The sequence below is a fragment of the Ceratotherium simum genome, chromosome 24 (genome assembly GCF_057802395.1).
Source record: "Ceratotherium simum simum isolate JZ-2026a chromosome 24, ASM5780239v1, whole genome shotgun sequence".
In the NCBI taxonomy this organism is placed as follows: Eukaryota; Metazoa; Chordata; class Mammalia; order Perissodactyla; family Rhinocerotidae; genus Ceratotherium; species Ceratotherium simum.
Genome location: NC_141923.1, coordinates 2910693 through 2927041, shown reverse-complemented (window position 1 = coordinate 2927041; position 16349 = coordinate 2910693). Strand labels below are relative to the sequence as shown.

At 42.2% G+C, this 16349-nt stretch overlaps 2 protein-coding genes across 8 annotated transcripts in view; one reads left to right on the top strand and one right to left on the bottom strand.

Annotated features, from left to right (window-relative positions):
* The first annotated feature begins 676 nt into the window (after window positions 1-676).
* Window positions 677-16349, top strand: part of TDRD9 (tudor domain containing 9) — a 122768-nt gene continuing 107095 nt past the window's right edge. For 6 of the 7 annotated variants that reach the window (XM_087447847.1, XM_087447848.1, XM_087447845.1 and 3 more), the window contains exon 1: window positions 677-915. In XM_087447847.1, the coding sequence (XP_087303973.1) occupies window positions 710-915 (206 nt within the window). In that variant the 5' untranslated portion in view covers window positions 677-709. The remainder of the gene's footprint in view (window positions 916-16349) is intronic. The other variant, XM_087447849.1, reaches the window with a different exon arrangement.
* Window positions 10505-11719, bottom strand: RD3L (RD3 like). Its single transcript, XM_004434305.2, has 2 exons — window positions 11421-11719; window positions 10505-10805 (listed from the first exon to the last, which is right to left on the bottom strand). Exons 1-2 carry the CDS (start codon window positions 11717-11719, stop codon window positions 10505-10507), a joined length of 600 nt encoding a protein of 199 aa, XP_004434362.1.

Below are 16349 nucleotides of genomic sequence, written 5' to 3'. Positions count from 1 at the left end.
CCGAGTCCTCCTTCACTGGGCTGCTTATCCTGCAGGTGTCCACTCAGGTGCGATTTTCTCCAAGAAGCCTTCCCTGACGTTCTGGCTCTTCTCCCCCAAATTAGGTGCAAGGTGTCCCAGTCCAGCAGCCAGTCGTTTACCCCGCCAATACAAACTCAAATCCCTCTTCTCATCTGCCTTCCATCTCCCACCCTGAGGGCCGTCACCACTACCCCAGCTGCCCTGCATTGCGCCGGGCACACAGCAGGTGCTCTGTAAATGTCTGTCCCTTGTCGACTGAAGCACCAGGCCTCAGATGTAGTAGCGCCCAGAAGAGCGTCGAGAGACTCGAAGCCGTACTCTTGCACATCCGGGTACACTGATGCCCTGGCCTTGACCCCAGAGAGCCGGGAGCTCTGAGGGTCTCATTTCGTTGACCAGGGATGGGGGAAAGAGCTCAGGCTCTGCGGACGACACCACGACCACCACAGCCAGACCTCGCCACAGGGGCGGCGCAGCCCGCGCTCCCGGCAGGCCTAGCGCGGAGGGGCAGGGCCGGCGGTACGACGCCAGGCTGGCGGGCCGGTGGCGCGCTCTGATTGGAGGGCCTGGGGCGGGGCAGGGCGGGGCCACAGGCACGCAGTCGCACGTCACGCCGTCGCGTTCCCGCCGTCGCCTGTTCCCGCCGCTTCGAGGGCGGTTGAGGCGGCGCCGCCGCAGGGCTGAGAACATGCTGCGCAAGCTGACTGTCGACCAGATCAACGACTGGTTCACCATCGGCAAGACCGTGGCCAATGTGGAGCTGCTGGGCTCGCCGCCCGCCTTCCCAGCCGAGGCGGCCAGGGACGAGGCACAGCGCAGGGACGCGGCACCCGGTGCGCGCCCTGCCGTCCCGGCCCCGGCTCAGGCCCAGGCCCAGCGGGCAGCGTCCGGGAGGTAGGAGGCGGAGGCGAGGGCGAGGCCGAGGCCGGGGGCAGGTGCGGGGCTTGGGCCATGAGGACTGGGCCACCCTGCGGTCCCAGCCCCGGCTCAGGCCCAGGCCCAGGCCCAGTCCCAGTGGGCGGCGTGCGGGAGGTAGGAGGTGGGGGCGAGGCCGGGAGCAGGTGCGGGGCCTGGGCCGCCCTGAGGCCCCGCGTGACATCCCTGGTCGCGGCCGCTCTGGGGATGCCCCGCCGTCCCCAAGCCGTGACCACCAAATGAGCCCCATCTGGTGACCTGGACCAGTTAACTTCTCCCTGTCAGGAGCGGAGCCGCTCTAGAGCTTGATTCCGTTTTTAAGTTTTTTATTAATAGATTTTAGAGCAGAGTTAAGTTTACAGAAAAATTGAGCAGAAAGTATCGAGTCCCATGTACCTCCTCCCCCCCACCCGTTTCTCCTACTGTCAATACCTCGCTTTAGTGTAGTATTCTTCTTACAACTGATGAACCCATATGGCTGCATTATTAACTGAAGTCCGTGGTTGAGACGAGAGTTCATTCTTGGTGTTGTACCGTCTGTGGGTTTGGACAAATGTGTAATGACCTGTATCCACCATTAGTATCACACAGAGTAGTTTCACTGCCCTAAAAGTACTCTGTGTTCTGCCTCTTCATCCGTTTCTTCCCCAAACCTCCTGGCACCTACCGATCTTTTTATCTCTATAGTTTTGCGTTTTCCAGAATGCAGTTAAGGTTCCTCCATGTCTTTTCAGGGCTTGATAACTCATTTCTTTTTAGTGCTGAATACTATTCCAGTGTCAGGGCTTGATAACTCATTTCTTTTTAATGCTGAATACTATTCCAGTGTTTGGGTATACCACGTTCTATTTGTCCATTGACTTACTGAAGGATATCTTGCTGGCTTCCAAGTTTTGGCAATTATGAATAAAGCTGTTGTAAACATTCCTGTACAGGTTTTTGTGGGGTCGAAAGTTTCCAACTCCTTTGAGTAGATACCCAGGAGGACGAAGGCTGGGCCTTTGTTCACTTTTCTTAGTGTTTCTCCTGCCACTATTCTTTGTCTTAAGTAGCTGCTGTCAGTTAATCTGTTCACATGATTTGGTGGAAATGAAAAGGGGAGAGGACGCATTTTGTTTTTAGGAGACCTAGATCTGATGAGTAGAAACACCTGCTGCCTCTTTACAGCAGGCCCCTGTGGAAGTACCCCCAACCTGGAGTATCTCCATCACTGCTTGGTCCCCCTCCCCCCAAGTTCAACACCCTTTACATTCGAGAGGGCGGCTTTTGATTTTTAATTTTTTAAAGTTACCCTTGTTTGTTGGCCCCATCTGATCTAGTGGATAGGCTCAGAGTATGGGTCAAATTTTCTTGGGCTATTTCAAGCCTTTGTAGCGTCAAGTGCAACTTGGGATCTTTGGTAAGTTTGTTTCTTGGAGGCAGGGAAGGGACAAAGAGACCCTTGTGTAGCTTCAGAGTGGCTGTTTTGTTCGTGTTTTTGCACACTGTTTCCTTGAATTACGCTGGTGAATGATGCCGTGGCCACCTCCCCTCCTTACCTTCTTGCTCCCTAGACTTAACGGGCAGAACAGTATTGCTTTTAAATAACTCATTGTGGTATTGGAAGTAAATTTTTATTGACCTTGTCAGAAATGAAAAGTATAGATTTAAATGTCTTTTTAACTACTAAGGACCAGTTTTTAAAATTTCCAGTCCTTCATGGACTGAGACTTTTGTAAAATCAATAAAAATGAATTTTCAGAGTAATGAAATGAAAAAAGACAAAATACAAGCCTCATTTTTAAAATTATTACAATCAACATATGCAAAATTTCTTTGTAAAATTGCCGTAAACATTTCAACTTCTGTACTTAACTAGTGGCAGGCAAACAATGTTGACGTTTGCCTATCTGTGAGTCTGTGATTAGTAATTCTTTTGGAAGTGCCTTCCTGGGCCCTTAACACCTGCATATCTAATGTCAGAGGTTCTAGCATGTGGTAGGCACTCAGTTAAATACAGTCATGCCCCACATAACGATGTTTTGGTCAACGACAGACCACATATATGATGGTGGTCCCATAAGATTAGTACCACATAGCCTAGGTGTGTAGTAGGCTATACCATCCAGGTTTGTGTAAGTATACTCTGTGATGTTCGCACAAGGACAAAATTGCCTGGCAAAGCATTTCTCAGAATATATCCCCATCGTTATGAGATGTATGACTGTTTTGCTATGTAATTTAATCCATGAAACAACCGTTTGAGGTTAATGGCATTATCTTGATTTCATAGATGAGGAAACAGACTTGGGTGGTAAAGTGACTTGCCCAATTTCCTGTAATAAATGGTCACGGTAGGTAGAATGACCCCACCCCCCCAAGATGGCCACTGGAACCTGTGAATATATTATGTTATGTGGCGAAACGGATTTTGCAGATGTAATTGAGGTTACAGATCCTAAAATAGGGAAATTACCTGGATTATCTAATCTATTAACATGAGCCCTTAAAAGTAGAGATCTTCTCTGACTGGAGTCAGGGATTTGAAACATGAGAGGGACTTGACAGGTCGTTGTTAGAGGGGGCCACATGGAAAGCATGAGAGGGAATGTGGAGAGCTAAGAGCAAAGATTGGATCCCGGCTGACAGCCAGCAAGGAAATGGGGACTTCAGTCCTACAACGTCAAGGACTGAATTTGGCCAACAACCTAAATGAGCTTCTGGCAGCTCTACCAACACCTTGATTTTGGCCTTGTGGAGCCCTAAGCAGAGGACCCAGTTGAGTCCATCTGGACTTCTGATTTAAAGAAACTGTGAGATAACAAATTTGTGTTGTTTTAAACTGGTAAACTTGTAATTTGCTGTGGCAGCAACAGGAAACTAATACAGTGGTAGAGCTGGATTCAGATTTAGAGTGAGCTGACTGTGAAGCGGTCTCAACCACAGTGCCCAGCACACAGCAGAACCTCAGATACTTGTTAAATGATGTCTTTCCTGTAAAGGAGAGTTTTGGGTGGGTTTTTTTTTTTTTAAAGATTTTATTTATTTATTTTTTTCCCCCCAAAGCCCCAGTAGATAGTTGTATGTCATAGCTGCACATCCTTCTAGTTGCTGTATGTGGGACTCGGCCCCAGGATGGACAGAGAAGTGGTGCCTCGGTGCGCGCACCGGGATCCGAACCCGGGCCACCAGCATCAGAGCGCGCGCACTTAACCACCAAGCCACGGGGCCGGCCCTTGGGTGGGGTTTTGAGGTTGGTGAGAAAACATTTGGCATAGGGGAAGGCAGGCTTTATAAGCATAGGATATAACCTAGTGAAAACGTATTTGGGAGGGACAGTCAGTCAGGTGGTGGGATGAGCTTGCATTGAGTCACTGGAATCCAGTCTGTGAGAATGTTGTTAAATTGGCCTAATGAGTCGCATGAGTAGTGACCACCTGCATTAAAAAAAAAAGAGAGAGAGAAAATACCAGACTGTATCATGGGTAGTTCAGGTAAGAATTCTGTGTGATGGACATGTGTTTGTGTGTTGAGTACAGGATCATAGGGTGAGTTTCTTTATGGAAAAAAGCACTGCTTGAGTTCCTGTTGTGAGAAGCTGGAGAGTACAGTCGTCCCTCAGGATCCACGGGTTCTGCAGCCTCGGATCTTGTAAACATAGCGGGATCCACGGTTAGTTGAATCTGTGGATGCAGAAGCTGCGGATACAGAGGGCCCACTGTGTGGGGAGTTGGGAGGGATCGGTGAAGTGTGTGAGTAGTTGAATGGTTTATAAATTGTATTTTCAATGATATTATGGATTTCTTCCTTTCTTGTTTTCCGTGAGGTATTGTTTGATTGTGGAGAATGCTTTCCTTTATCTTTACATTCCTGTTTCTTCACCTTAGCATATGATAAAGAAAAAGTTAGTGGCTGTTAGGCCATTTTGAGCAGTTTCCTTCAGTGAAGGTTTCCTTTGGAATGCCATCCTCTGGTTGTGGCTGGGAGCCTTGTAGTGCTCCTACTGTCCTCTGCCCAGTGTTTCTTTGAGCTTCGGCGTGGACTTTCCTCTGTCTTCACAGCTCATGTGAACTGGCTCCTGACGGTCTTGCTTAGTTCTCATTTTTGTGTCTTTGATTCTCCAACACCTGACAGTGTACTTTGTCCCAGAGAAACTTCACACAGAAAGCTTTCAGACAGCCATTGTCTGCTGGCACTTTACCCAGTACCTTTCTTCTGAGTCTCCCTTTTCCTTCGTGGTGAGTCGTTCTGTAAGGAGAACGCCTACTGTGTTGGGCGTTGTGTCAGGTGACATGGGCAGTACAAGCAGTCTCAGTCCTCGGACAGACGGGAAGTCCCATTTTATAGCTGAAGGAATCAGGGATTAGATAAGTTGAGAAACTTACGCCAGTCTACATATCTACCTATTAGGTTGTAAAATGGATGTGTTTGACTACAAAGCATATTAGTTTTTCCTTGTTGCCTTTCAGTATTTTGGCGCTGGCTAGATGTTAGTGTATGCTTGTGTTACCCTCCAAGGATTCCTATTTTCTATTCACCCACAAAGTCCATGTTTTTTATTTTTATTAGGTTATTTTCCCATTAATTAAAATATTTGTGTATCTCTTCTATGTCTACTACATGCAGCTGGAGTAGAGTGATTAAGAGGGGGATAGTAGATGAGGTCAGGGAGGTAACAGGGAGCTGGATCAAGAGTTCTCTCTTACAGCTTACTGAGAACTCTGCTGCTTTGTCTGAGGCAGCTGGGGAGCCATTGGAGGGCACTTTTGGGTTTTGAGCAGAGCTGTGATATGATGTGACTTCCGGCTCTAACAGGATCACTGCTGCATTGCATGGATTGAAGGGGGCCCAGGGCAGAAACAGGGAGATCAGGGAAGAGTCTACTGATAACATCTGTGATACCAAATTTATGTGTCACCTTGGTTGCACCATAGTGTCCAGATATTTGATCAAACATTATTCTGGATGTTTCTGTGAAGGTATTTTTTTGGATGAGATTAACATTTAAATTGGTGGATTGTGAGTAAAGCAGATTGCCCTCCATAATGTGGGTGGACCTAATGCAATCAGTTGAAGAATAGAACAAAGACCAACCTCCCCTGAGCAAGAAGGAATTCTGCCTGCTGACTGCCTTTAGACTTGGACTGCAACTCTTCCCTGGGTCTCCACCTGCTGGCCTACTCTGCAGACTTTGGATTTGCATCTCTATAATTGCATGAGCTAATTCCTTAAAGTTAATCTCTCTTTCTCTCTCTGTACAGATCCTGTTGGTTCTGTTTCTCTGGAGAACCCTTACTAATACATCATCCACGCAAGAGGTAGGACAGTGGCTTAGACCAGGATGGTAGTAGTGGAGTGGTAAGCAGTGGTGCAATTCAGGATATATTCCTAAGATAGAGTCAAGGACTTTGTAGCTGGATCAGATATGGAATGTGAGTGGGAAAGCAATCATGGATGACACTGGAGTTTCTGGCTGAGCAACTGGAAGGTGTTACCATCAACTGAGAAAGGCAAGACTGCAGGAAGAACTGGTTTGTGAGGGAATACCACAAGTTTGGTTTTGAACATGTTAACTATGAAATTTCTGTGAGACAGCAGTAACTGTAGGCAGTCTGGAGTTGAGGAAAGAAGTCTGGCTGGAGCCTAAATGTTTGGGAATTTAAGGCTTTGAGACCAGTGAAAGGAGATCACCAGACTCTGGGTGATAGATCCTAGTGGGTAGGGGCAGAGCTCTCTGGGTCCAAGGACCCAGGCCTGGAGCACTTGGACGTTTAGGGGTTGATAAGGTGGAATGAACAAAGGAGACTGACAAGGGACAGCTAGAAGGGTTAGAGGAAAACCCAGCACTGGCTTTAAGTAGCCAGCCCACTTTAAGTAAAGCACTGTTTGCATAGTGTCCTGTATGTCATCTTTTAGTACTTGTGTGGAGTTGTTTTGTGTTGTTTTCCCCACATAGGAACTGCTTGAGGGTATTCAGATTTATTATCATAGAATTTCCACCTCTTAGTGCAGCACCTGGCATGTAGTAGGAACTCAGATGGTTGTGTGTATGAATGAACTGCCTTAGTAGGCTCCATTATTGAGAGCTTACAATGTGCCGGGTCCTTATTCTGGAAACGAGAGTTGCTTCCTTATCCACTCCTGCCTTGATTGAATCGTAAAATCTGCCTTATTCCTCTGACCATGGCTGATTTCCCTGTGTGTCAGTGTATACAGTCAATCCAATAGAAATCAGAATATCCTCACATCTGTACCATAAAATATTTCCAGAAGAGTGTATCTCACTGTTTATACTATCACCACCCTGGACTAAATAAACCACCTTCATCTCTTGCCTGGATTATCACAGAAGCCTTCTATTTTTAATCTCCTGGCTTCTCATCCTTGTCCCCAATAATTTATTCTAGCACCTAGAAGAATACCTGGTGTGAGAGGTAGATGCTCAGTTAATATTTGTTGAGTGAACAAATTCTTGAGTAAAGATTCACACCTAAGGTTCTTTGAGCACACGTGCGACTTTTGTGGGATAGATTGCTGTTAGAACGAAATGTAGAAATGTAGACTGTCGTGGCTTACGGAGCGTTCCTCCATCTGGCACCTGACTAATCTGCTGCTCTCTTATGCTGTACTCTGGTCACATTGGCATTTTTCCGGTGTCTTGAAGATACCAAACTCATTTTCCCCTTGGGGCTTCCACATCTATTCTTTCTTCTGCTTGGAGTGCCTGCCCTCTTCTCCACTCCCTCTGCCCTATTTCTTCCCGTGACAGGCTCCTTTCGTTGTTTTGGGGCCCTGTGCAAATGCTTACTCCTTGGAGAAGTTTCCTGTGACCTCCATGGCTGCAGAAGTCTTCCTGCCACCTTCTTTCCCAGTCTCTCTAGTCTATTTCAACTTTTTTTCCTCCTCTAAAGCACTGTCACATGCCCCAAGTTTTATTTGTTGGTGATGTTTTTGGCATCTCCACCATCTCGAAGGGACCAGAATATTCTGAGGCTTGTAGAATTGGTAGTGTTGTCATTAACTGAGATAGAAAACGCCAGTTGAAGTGTTTGAAGAGTTCAATGCTTTTAGTTTTCATGTGTCTGTTGATTCCTTTCTTGATTTTTATTTATCCTTTTACAAAACAGACCTCTGTGACTTTGGTTTTGAGTATGTTGATTTTAAGTTGCTTGTGGGCATTGAAGAGGGGGTGTCAGGTAGGCTGTTGGCTCTCTGCATTTGGAGCTCAGAGGGTAAGTTGGGGCTGGAGGCAGTGCAGGGGCCTGACAGACTGATGTGAATCCCAGCTCTGCTGTTTACTGTCTTTGTGATGTTGGGCAAGGCATTGAACAGGTCTCAGGCTATTTGCTCATCTGTCAAATGGGAGTAATATCACCTACTTGGAAGGTTAGGATTAAGTGAGTATATACATACAGTGCTTAGCACAGTGCTGGGATGTAGAAGAATGACTTTCATATTATTAAATGGTTTGGGCTGGTGAATAATGCTAACTTTTGAGAGCTTACGATGTGTCAGGTATGCAGAATACTTTTACATGGATTAGTATATTTAATCTTTACTCTTTCCTAGCTGAAGCGTTTAGCTACTGTGCCAATACTGCTTTCTCTTTATACAACATAGCTGAAGCTTTCCTGGTAGTCCTCTCCTCCGTCTGCATCCCCCCTTTTATTTTTAACCCTCATTCCTTTACCAACCGTAGGTACTATAAACAGCCCATGTATAGAAGTGTGGATCTCCTAATATTCAGGAAGGTATTTGTGTCAGAAGTTCCATTTGATTTGTAGATTTTCTAGAAACAATTATAGTTTTAAGTTACATACACCAGTACTGTCCCAAGAAACATGGTTATAGGTTATTGCCGAAAACAAAGTGAGAGGTAGAACTCAGAAGGAATACCAAAACTCTGTATTTTTCCACTCCCTTTCAAGTCTGGTTGTAGAATTGATTAACTGCATTCTGGGTGACTTAGAGTGGCATAGGATTCATTTTCATCCTGGACTAGTGGAATGACATAGCTGTCTATAGCTTCTTGAGTCACTGAAAGCTTTTTGATAGGAGTTTTATTTAAAAAAATTATCTTCTATCTGAACCGGGAGGATGGCCCTCTCTTGAAAGTGCTGCAGGCTGAGTCATTTCTTTTATTCAGTAGCTATTTGAGGTGCCTTGGAGGAAGAATGAAATGTTTTGGGTTTCTTCATGGTGTATGTTTCCTGATATACATGGTGAGGTTGCCAGTTCTAGTGCTGGATTTCATAGACAAACTCTAAGTTCTGTTTAAAACAAAAATTTTGTTCTCACCATTAAGGCAATAATATTGAAATTCTTGTTTGCTACTTTTTATACTCACTGAACAATAAGCAATTATGTACTTTTGGGGACATTTATCTCTCCCACAAATAGTTTCCCTCTAAGAAATCTTACAGTGATTGAAGAAGCCCATAGATAGTTATGTCATGAAAACTGAACAAAAAGGGGACAGGAATGAGAGAGATTTTTATTTTAGATCCACTTAGGGCTGTGTTAACATTTACGTTGTCTTATTAAACCCTGGTCAGATTGACACCATTTATTACGTGGTTAGGATTTAAGACCAAATTGAGGCCAATTCAGAATGGGGTAGAAGTTGGCCAAGAGAGCAGGGAAAAATGAGTGAGAAGGTTTTTTTTTTGGACTGTATACTTAGTTCCAATCTTGAATTTCTTTTTTCTTTTTACATGAAAAAAAGAAACCAAAAAATCTCCAAATATAAAGTTATAGACATTAGATTCCTTGGACTTACCTTTAAGAATGGTAAAGATTCTGGCACTTTATCATAAAAATAAATCTGACTAATGAATAGTTTCCTACTTTAATGAAATTATGAAATGTTGAATTTTATATATTAAATATTTTGCTATTTTAAATGAACATAGTATCGGTTTAAATTATGTGTCTGCACTGTTTTTTTTTTTTTTTGAGTAGTAGCTACTAATGTTAAACCAGTCCATTTCTTTTTACTGATATAATATAGAGCTGTGTTTTTTATACTTTGCCTTATTTTTGATTGAGATTAAAAATGAATCTGAGTGTTGGGATGAAACACAACTTTATTTTCAAACTGTACATTATTTCCTCCTTTGCTGCTGTCTTCCCCTTCCCACACTGAGATTGACTGATCCGGAGGTGATTCATGTTATGTTGTAAAGATAAGATTCACATTAATCATTTGTTTTATTTTATAATTAGCTTCCTTTTAGAATAAAAGTCAAGGTTAATGTCTAAATTTCACACAGAATTTGTCAAATTTCATATTAAATAAAATACCTTAGTTCCTGTGAGATGTGTTTGAAGTATAAGAAAATACTTCAAACATTTTTTTCAAAATATTTACAAAAAATTTTAGTTAAAAGCATACTCTTCAATGAAAACATTGCATTTTTAGAGTGGTTAAAAAAGGAACACTGTTTAAAACATAGGCTACATCCATGAGAATTCTAACTTCTGAACTTGCGACAAAGAGAAACATGAAGTCACATCACTTTTTCTTATTCTTAATATGAAGAGTTCTGATACTAAGATGGTCATAAAAATTCCTCTGGTTATAAGTAACTTAACTTGATGGGTAATAGTATGGTAGGTTCCACATTGTGTGTGAGAATGTTGGGAACCTGTTCTTTGTGTTTTTGTCTACGTAACTTGAAATGGTGGGTATTTCCTCTTTGTCTGGACTCTTGGGGCTTTCACCTGGGATCGGAGAACGAGCCAGGCAGTCTGTGGTCCGAGACTCTTCCAGGTCCTCTTGCTGCTCGCCACCTCTGTCAGTACTACTTAGGAAGTCTTTCAGAACTTGCTTGAAGATGTAGACTATTTCCCATGGCAGTACATCATTTTCTGCCAAAACTTCTCGAAATCTAAAGGAAAAGCAGTAATGAGTATTAAATTCAGCAAATTTCTTTTGTCATATCCTTTTATCTCCAAAGTACAGCTTACAAAATGGAATCATATAGTAGTTAACCACCTTGTGAGTAATCTGCACATTGCTTTAAAGTTATGCTTCTAATAAAGAACTTCTGAATGTGGTTTAAAAACATTTCCTAGCCAGTAAGATATCAACAGATATTTTTGTCCAGCCTTTCCTTAGGGATTTTGGTTGCTGGGTATTTGATACATATGATTAAAGAATTCGGAGGCCGGCCAGGTGGCATAGCGGTTAAGTTCCTGCACTCAGCTTTGGCGGGCCCGGGGTTCCTGGGTTCGGATCCCAGGTGCGGACAGATGCACCACTTGTGAAGCCGTGCTGTGGCGGCGTCCCATATAAAGTGGAGGAAGATGGGCACGGATGTTAGCCCAGGGCCAATCTTCCTCAGCAAAAGGAGGAGGATTGGCAACAGATGTTAGCTCAGGGCTAATCTTTCTAAAAAAAAAAATTTTTTTTGTATGGTAGAATACAATTTCCAGTTTAAATGTATGAGGAGCTTAGACTTGACAGTAGCAAATATCATAAGGAGAGAACATAGTATTTTTACCTGCTGAGAATGGTTCCGGTTTGACAAGGCTGAACTTGTGAGCAAAGAACTTCAAGTTGTCTTTGTTCAGTAGCTGGGATGGTTGTGTGTGGATTCTGATAGTTTCTCAGCCAGTTGTAATCCACACTTGTTTTTTTCACTTTTTGTTCATTTTCAATCTCTTGTATTAATCTCTCTCGCTCCTTTAGATGCCATTTTAATTCTCGAAGCAGAGTCTTTGTTACTACATCTGAGCCAGGGTACTGTGTGGGTTTGTAGGAATTGTATTTTGGCCATTTCATCCAGCCAAAAAGTGGCATTTTTAGCCTATGGAAACATTCTCACTTGTTTATTTGCATAAAATGTTATGGTTCTGATGAGCAAATATTTATTTCTTTACAATAATTTTGTCAAAAAAGTGCATGAATTTTTCACTGGTTAGATATACTAGGTCAAAATAAGATTAGAACATGGATTAAAGTCTTTTAATTTCTAACTAGGTCAATGCCAAAAACCAAGCTTTGAAGATACTAAATAGCTAAGCAGAAATGAAATAATACAAAGTCAGAGATAATCTACAGACTGAACATTTTCTGAAAATAACACTAACACTTGCTATTAAAAGTTCTTAGGAGGCTTTAAAATATTAACATATAGGAAAGTGCTATCTACAAACATACTTTTGACTGTGGTTTTGTACAGAAAAGGTTTAAAGCATACCTGTTAAGTGGATGGATCCGATGTGGTGATGTTGCTCAAGAGTTTACTTGAATTGGTGCTGAAGCTGTTTTTTACTCAGGCGTATCTTGTTCTCCTGGATGTGTCCCCTGTTGAAGGAATGAGCCTCCTTATTTACCCACTGAAACTGTGTTTGAAATAAATAACTTTCTGTGTTAGGAATGAGGTTGTGATGTCTTCATTTGGAGAGACTGCTCATTAATTCACCTTGTAAGTAAGCTAGAAGAAATGACAAAAATAACTTACTGTTTAATCTTCACAAATTATATAATGGTCTGACTTTTGAATGTAGCTCCATCTATTTGAAAAAGATGCCGGCAGCTACGAATTCCAGTCCTAAATGCATTTAGACATATCTTTGGTAATGAAATGAAGCACGGTTGTCTGAAGCACCACAGATGCGCTCCCAGCTAAAGCGAAGACTGTCGCATGATGTGATGCTCTGCTGTGCATAGCTGTGGGTCACAGTTTAGTGCTGTATTTTTATGCCTGTAGAGCTCTAAAAATAACACGTTGCTTTTATTCTTCAGCTTAACTTTCAGGCCGTTTAGAAGCCAGGTCACTGTCCCCTCTAATGAAAGCAGGAAAAACAGATCACATTTGACTATTTGCAAAATACACGTTCTGAGAAGGCTCATTATAATTGAGCAAAATAGACAAAAAATGCAGATATCAGTTGTGTGTGAAATATTTAGTAAATGTTACATTTTGTACTCATTTTGTTTTTCTAAGTAGTAGTTAAATTTTTATAGTTAAGCAAGTTGTAATGCTAGAGGACGTTATATATGCTTAAGTAGATAACTTTAAAATATACTTTATAATCTTTTTAAAAAGATGGTAATAAGGCAATAAGAGATTAAGGTCTGGAAAAAATAGAGATGTAAGAACATACAAAGTTCAAAACAAAATCTTATAATTCATTAGAAAATCATTTTAGTGTTTTCTTTTGGAGCTGAAGGTGAAACATTTACGTGCGCTATTTGGGCGAGTACTGCTGTGTGATGGTCCTTTCTGTGCTAATTTTCTGTTCACATTTCACATGTTGTGTCTTCTGCTCAACTGCAGACGGGTCTTGACTCTTTAGTTCTGTGTTAAATGACTATATAGTGGCTTTTCTTTTTACTGTATAATATTTCTTTCTTCTGTTACTTTTTCCTTCAAATGAACCATGATGAATAGACATCGTTTACATCAGACCTGCATGTCATGCATGATAAAGAGTGATGTGTGTGGTCATCCTACAGCTCCTGTTACTTACACATTAGAAAAAGCCAGGCGTCGGGATTCATCATCTTCAACTAGACGGTTTTCACGTTACATTGTAGTTAGTGCTATGAAAAGGAAAGGAGTAATGTTTATCATGACAGAACCATCCTCCCAGATTTTCTACTCAAGTTATGATGAATCCTGCTGCTTCTTCTTTTGAATAACCTTCTTGATATTGCTTTAACTTTTTTACTTTTTGCCTCTGAAATGGTAACAAAAATATCAGAAATACATTGGATACGGAACATAAACCAAATTTCTGTTCAAGCCCCCTGCAGTCTTGCATTATCCCTTCCTGCCCGGCTTTCTCTCTTGCTCTCCCCCAGAGTCTCTTCTGTTTCAGCCAGGCCTGACTGCCCCAATGCTGCCACGCTCCTCTGACCTTCAGCTTTGGTCACACTGACTCTGTCTTCTGAGGAGCTTATTTTCTGTCTTTTCCGTGTACACATTGTAATTTTCTTTTTCAGAGCCCAACTAATTTTTAAACTCCAAGTAATTTTTTTCTTCTGTCTGAGGGAGAACGTCACCTTTTTTTCTTTGGTCCTACTGTTCCTTTGAACTCTGGTTTTATTTATGTTTCATGGTAAACTTATGGAAAGACTGCTCTGTGTTCTTTTTTTTTTTTTTTTTAAAGATTTTATTTATTCATTTTTTCCCCCCAAAGCCCCAGCAGATAGTTGTATGTCATAGGTTCACATCCTTCTAGTTGCTGTACGTGGGACTCAGCCTCGCGCTGGACGGAGAAGTGGCACCTTGGGGCGCGCCCGGGATCCGAACCCGGGCCGCCAGCATCAGAGCGCGTGCACTTAACCGCTAAGCCACGGAGCCGGCCCCTGCTCTGTGTTCTTGTTCTCTCTTCTTTCTTCCTGTTTTCTGATCTTTTCCGATTAGATTCTGCTTTGTCTTCCACTGTAATTGCTGGCTTTCAGTCACTCAGCAGATGTTTATTGACTGTGTCGTGGCCTGGATGCTGGTTAGGGCCTGGGGATGCAGCAGTGAACAGGACAGACCTAGTCTCTGCCCTCCTGGAGCCTGCCTTCTAGTGGGAAGACAAATACAAGTACACGAGTCATCCAGTAAGGTGGTCATGGATCGCCAGGGGTGGTATACTATACTCCAGGCCTCCTCCAGTTAGATGTGGAGGTCAGGGAAGGCCTTTCTGGGTAGGGGATGTCCTTTGAGTGGAGACTTAAAGATCAATGAGCCAGCCACACAAAGAGCTTCTTGAAGGCAATCTCCCTCTTCCACTTGACTCATTTAATACCTATCTTAGCATTGAGACTATTGCTAAAGTCTGACCATCACAGAACTTTTCTTACCACCTTAGCTCACATTCAGTACATCGTCCTTTGATCTTATTAGTGTAAACCAATTTTTCTGGTACTTAGGGTGTGTTACTTGTATTATTATGTTTTATTTTTTCTGCCCTATCTACTGAGATTATGATATTGAAATAGAGGCCAAATATCATTCTCTGATTACAGTAGTTCTCCTATACCATGTGGATAGAGAACATAAATGTTTGTAGATCAAGGTAAGGAAGGACCTTTGCATTAACCCTTCCTATTTATCAGGGTATAGCCAAGTTCACATTGGGTTTTATTTATCGAACATTTTAGTAAGTTAAAAAAATGAATTGTTTCTAATGAATTGCAACCTCATTAGGATATTTTGTGTGGAAGACGTAAAGCTTAAACTATGAAGCAATTAGGTCTGTTTCTTTTTGGTCGTTGTCACAGTTTTCCAGGCTACATCTTGTTAGTTGAATAGTACAAAATTTTATAAGACTCAAAGTAGGACCATATCATTCATAATGTGTCTGTGTGTATGTAAAATTTTAAGATATGTAAGGAAGTACATAAGAAGATAAGTTTGGAAAGATAAATTTTTGGAATCTTGAAGGACAAGCTAAGGAGCCAGGCACAACTTGTATGTATTTACAGTCAGGGCCTCCTTATATAGTACTCAACAGCATTTGATTGCGATTAAAGGAAGGTTTTTTGTTGTAAGGAGACTAATATCCTTCTGTTTCTAATTCCTTTGCTACTGAATTAAAAGTTCTGGATTATTATTATTTTTTTGGTGATTAAAGATGTAGTTAACGTTTGAGGAGAAACTATGATGTTAAATTTCTTTTACCAATATTATTTCTTCTTTAAAATATTTAGAATACACTAATACATGTGATTTTTAAAGTTAAAATCTATTTCTATGGGGTTGTTTATATCCTGTTGATTTATAGGGTTTCTCAGTGTACTCCTGTGTTGTGTACTGCAGTGTTCTTTCCAGTGACTGCTGTTCTTGCTCTTTAACCTTTATAGACATTGTTTAAAAGTTTTAAATTATAATTTAGGTAAGTTTATTGATATTTTCCTTTTCCTTTTTTGTGCTCTTGTTTAAGAAGGCCTTCTCTACTCCAAAGTTATACATGCAGAGGAATATTAGCTTTATAGGCTTCAGAAAATAAGTACTCGGGTGTTGAGTTGATTTGAGATTGCTGTGAGGTGTTGGGGGTTAGGCTCTTTTTGTCCCCATGTTGGATAGTCAGTATCCAAAGTAAGTGGTCATTGCTACACCCAGGAGATTTTCCTGGTTCTTCGTATGCTGGGTAATTGTGGTGTGTATCCTGGGCATTTAAAATATTGTGTTATGGGGCTCTGGGTCTTGTTTAAATCCTGTGTAGAATGCAGCCGACCAGTCTTCTGTGGGCTGTGGTTTCAAGGTCCGTTGCTTTTAGAGCCTTTGCAGTGCCATCTGGATCTGTCCTGCACTGTGCCACCTAGTGGCCATTCTGTAGCTCAAGTCTCAAAGTCTGTGATGGGCTGTGTGCGGTCAGTGTGTGCACGCCCAACCCAGGGGTGTGCCCGGCTGTTCATAAATGGCCTTAGGGGTCTGCGATTTCCCAAGTGCTTTCCTGTCCCTGGGGCTCCCCGCTTTTGGTCCTCT

Bases quoted from the DNA above. Each gene is read 5' to 3' on its own strand.
- RD3L (XM_004434305.2), bottom strand. From the start codon at position 11,719: ATGCCACTTTTTGGCTGGATGAAATGGCCAAAATACAATTCCTACAAA. The intron at 10,806-11,420 runs GTAAAAATACTA...CTTTTCCTTTAG, and splicing joins ACCGGAACCATTCTCAGCAG to ATTTCGAGAAGTTTTGGCAG.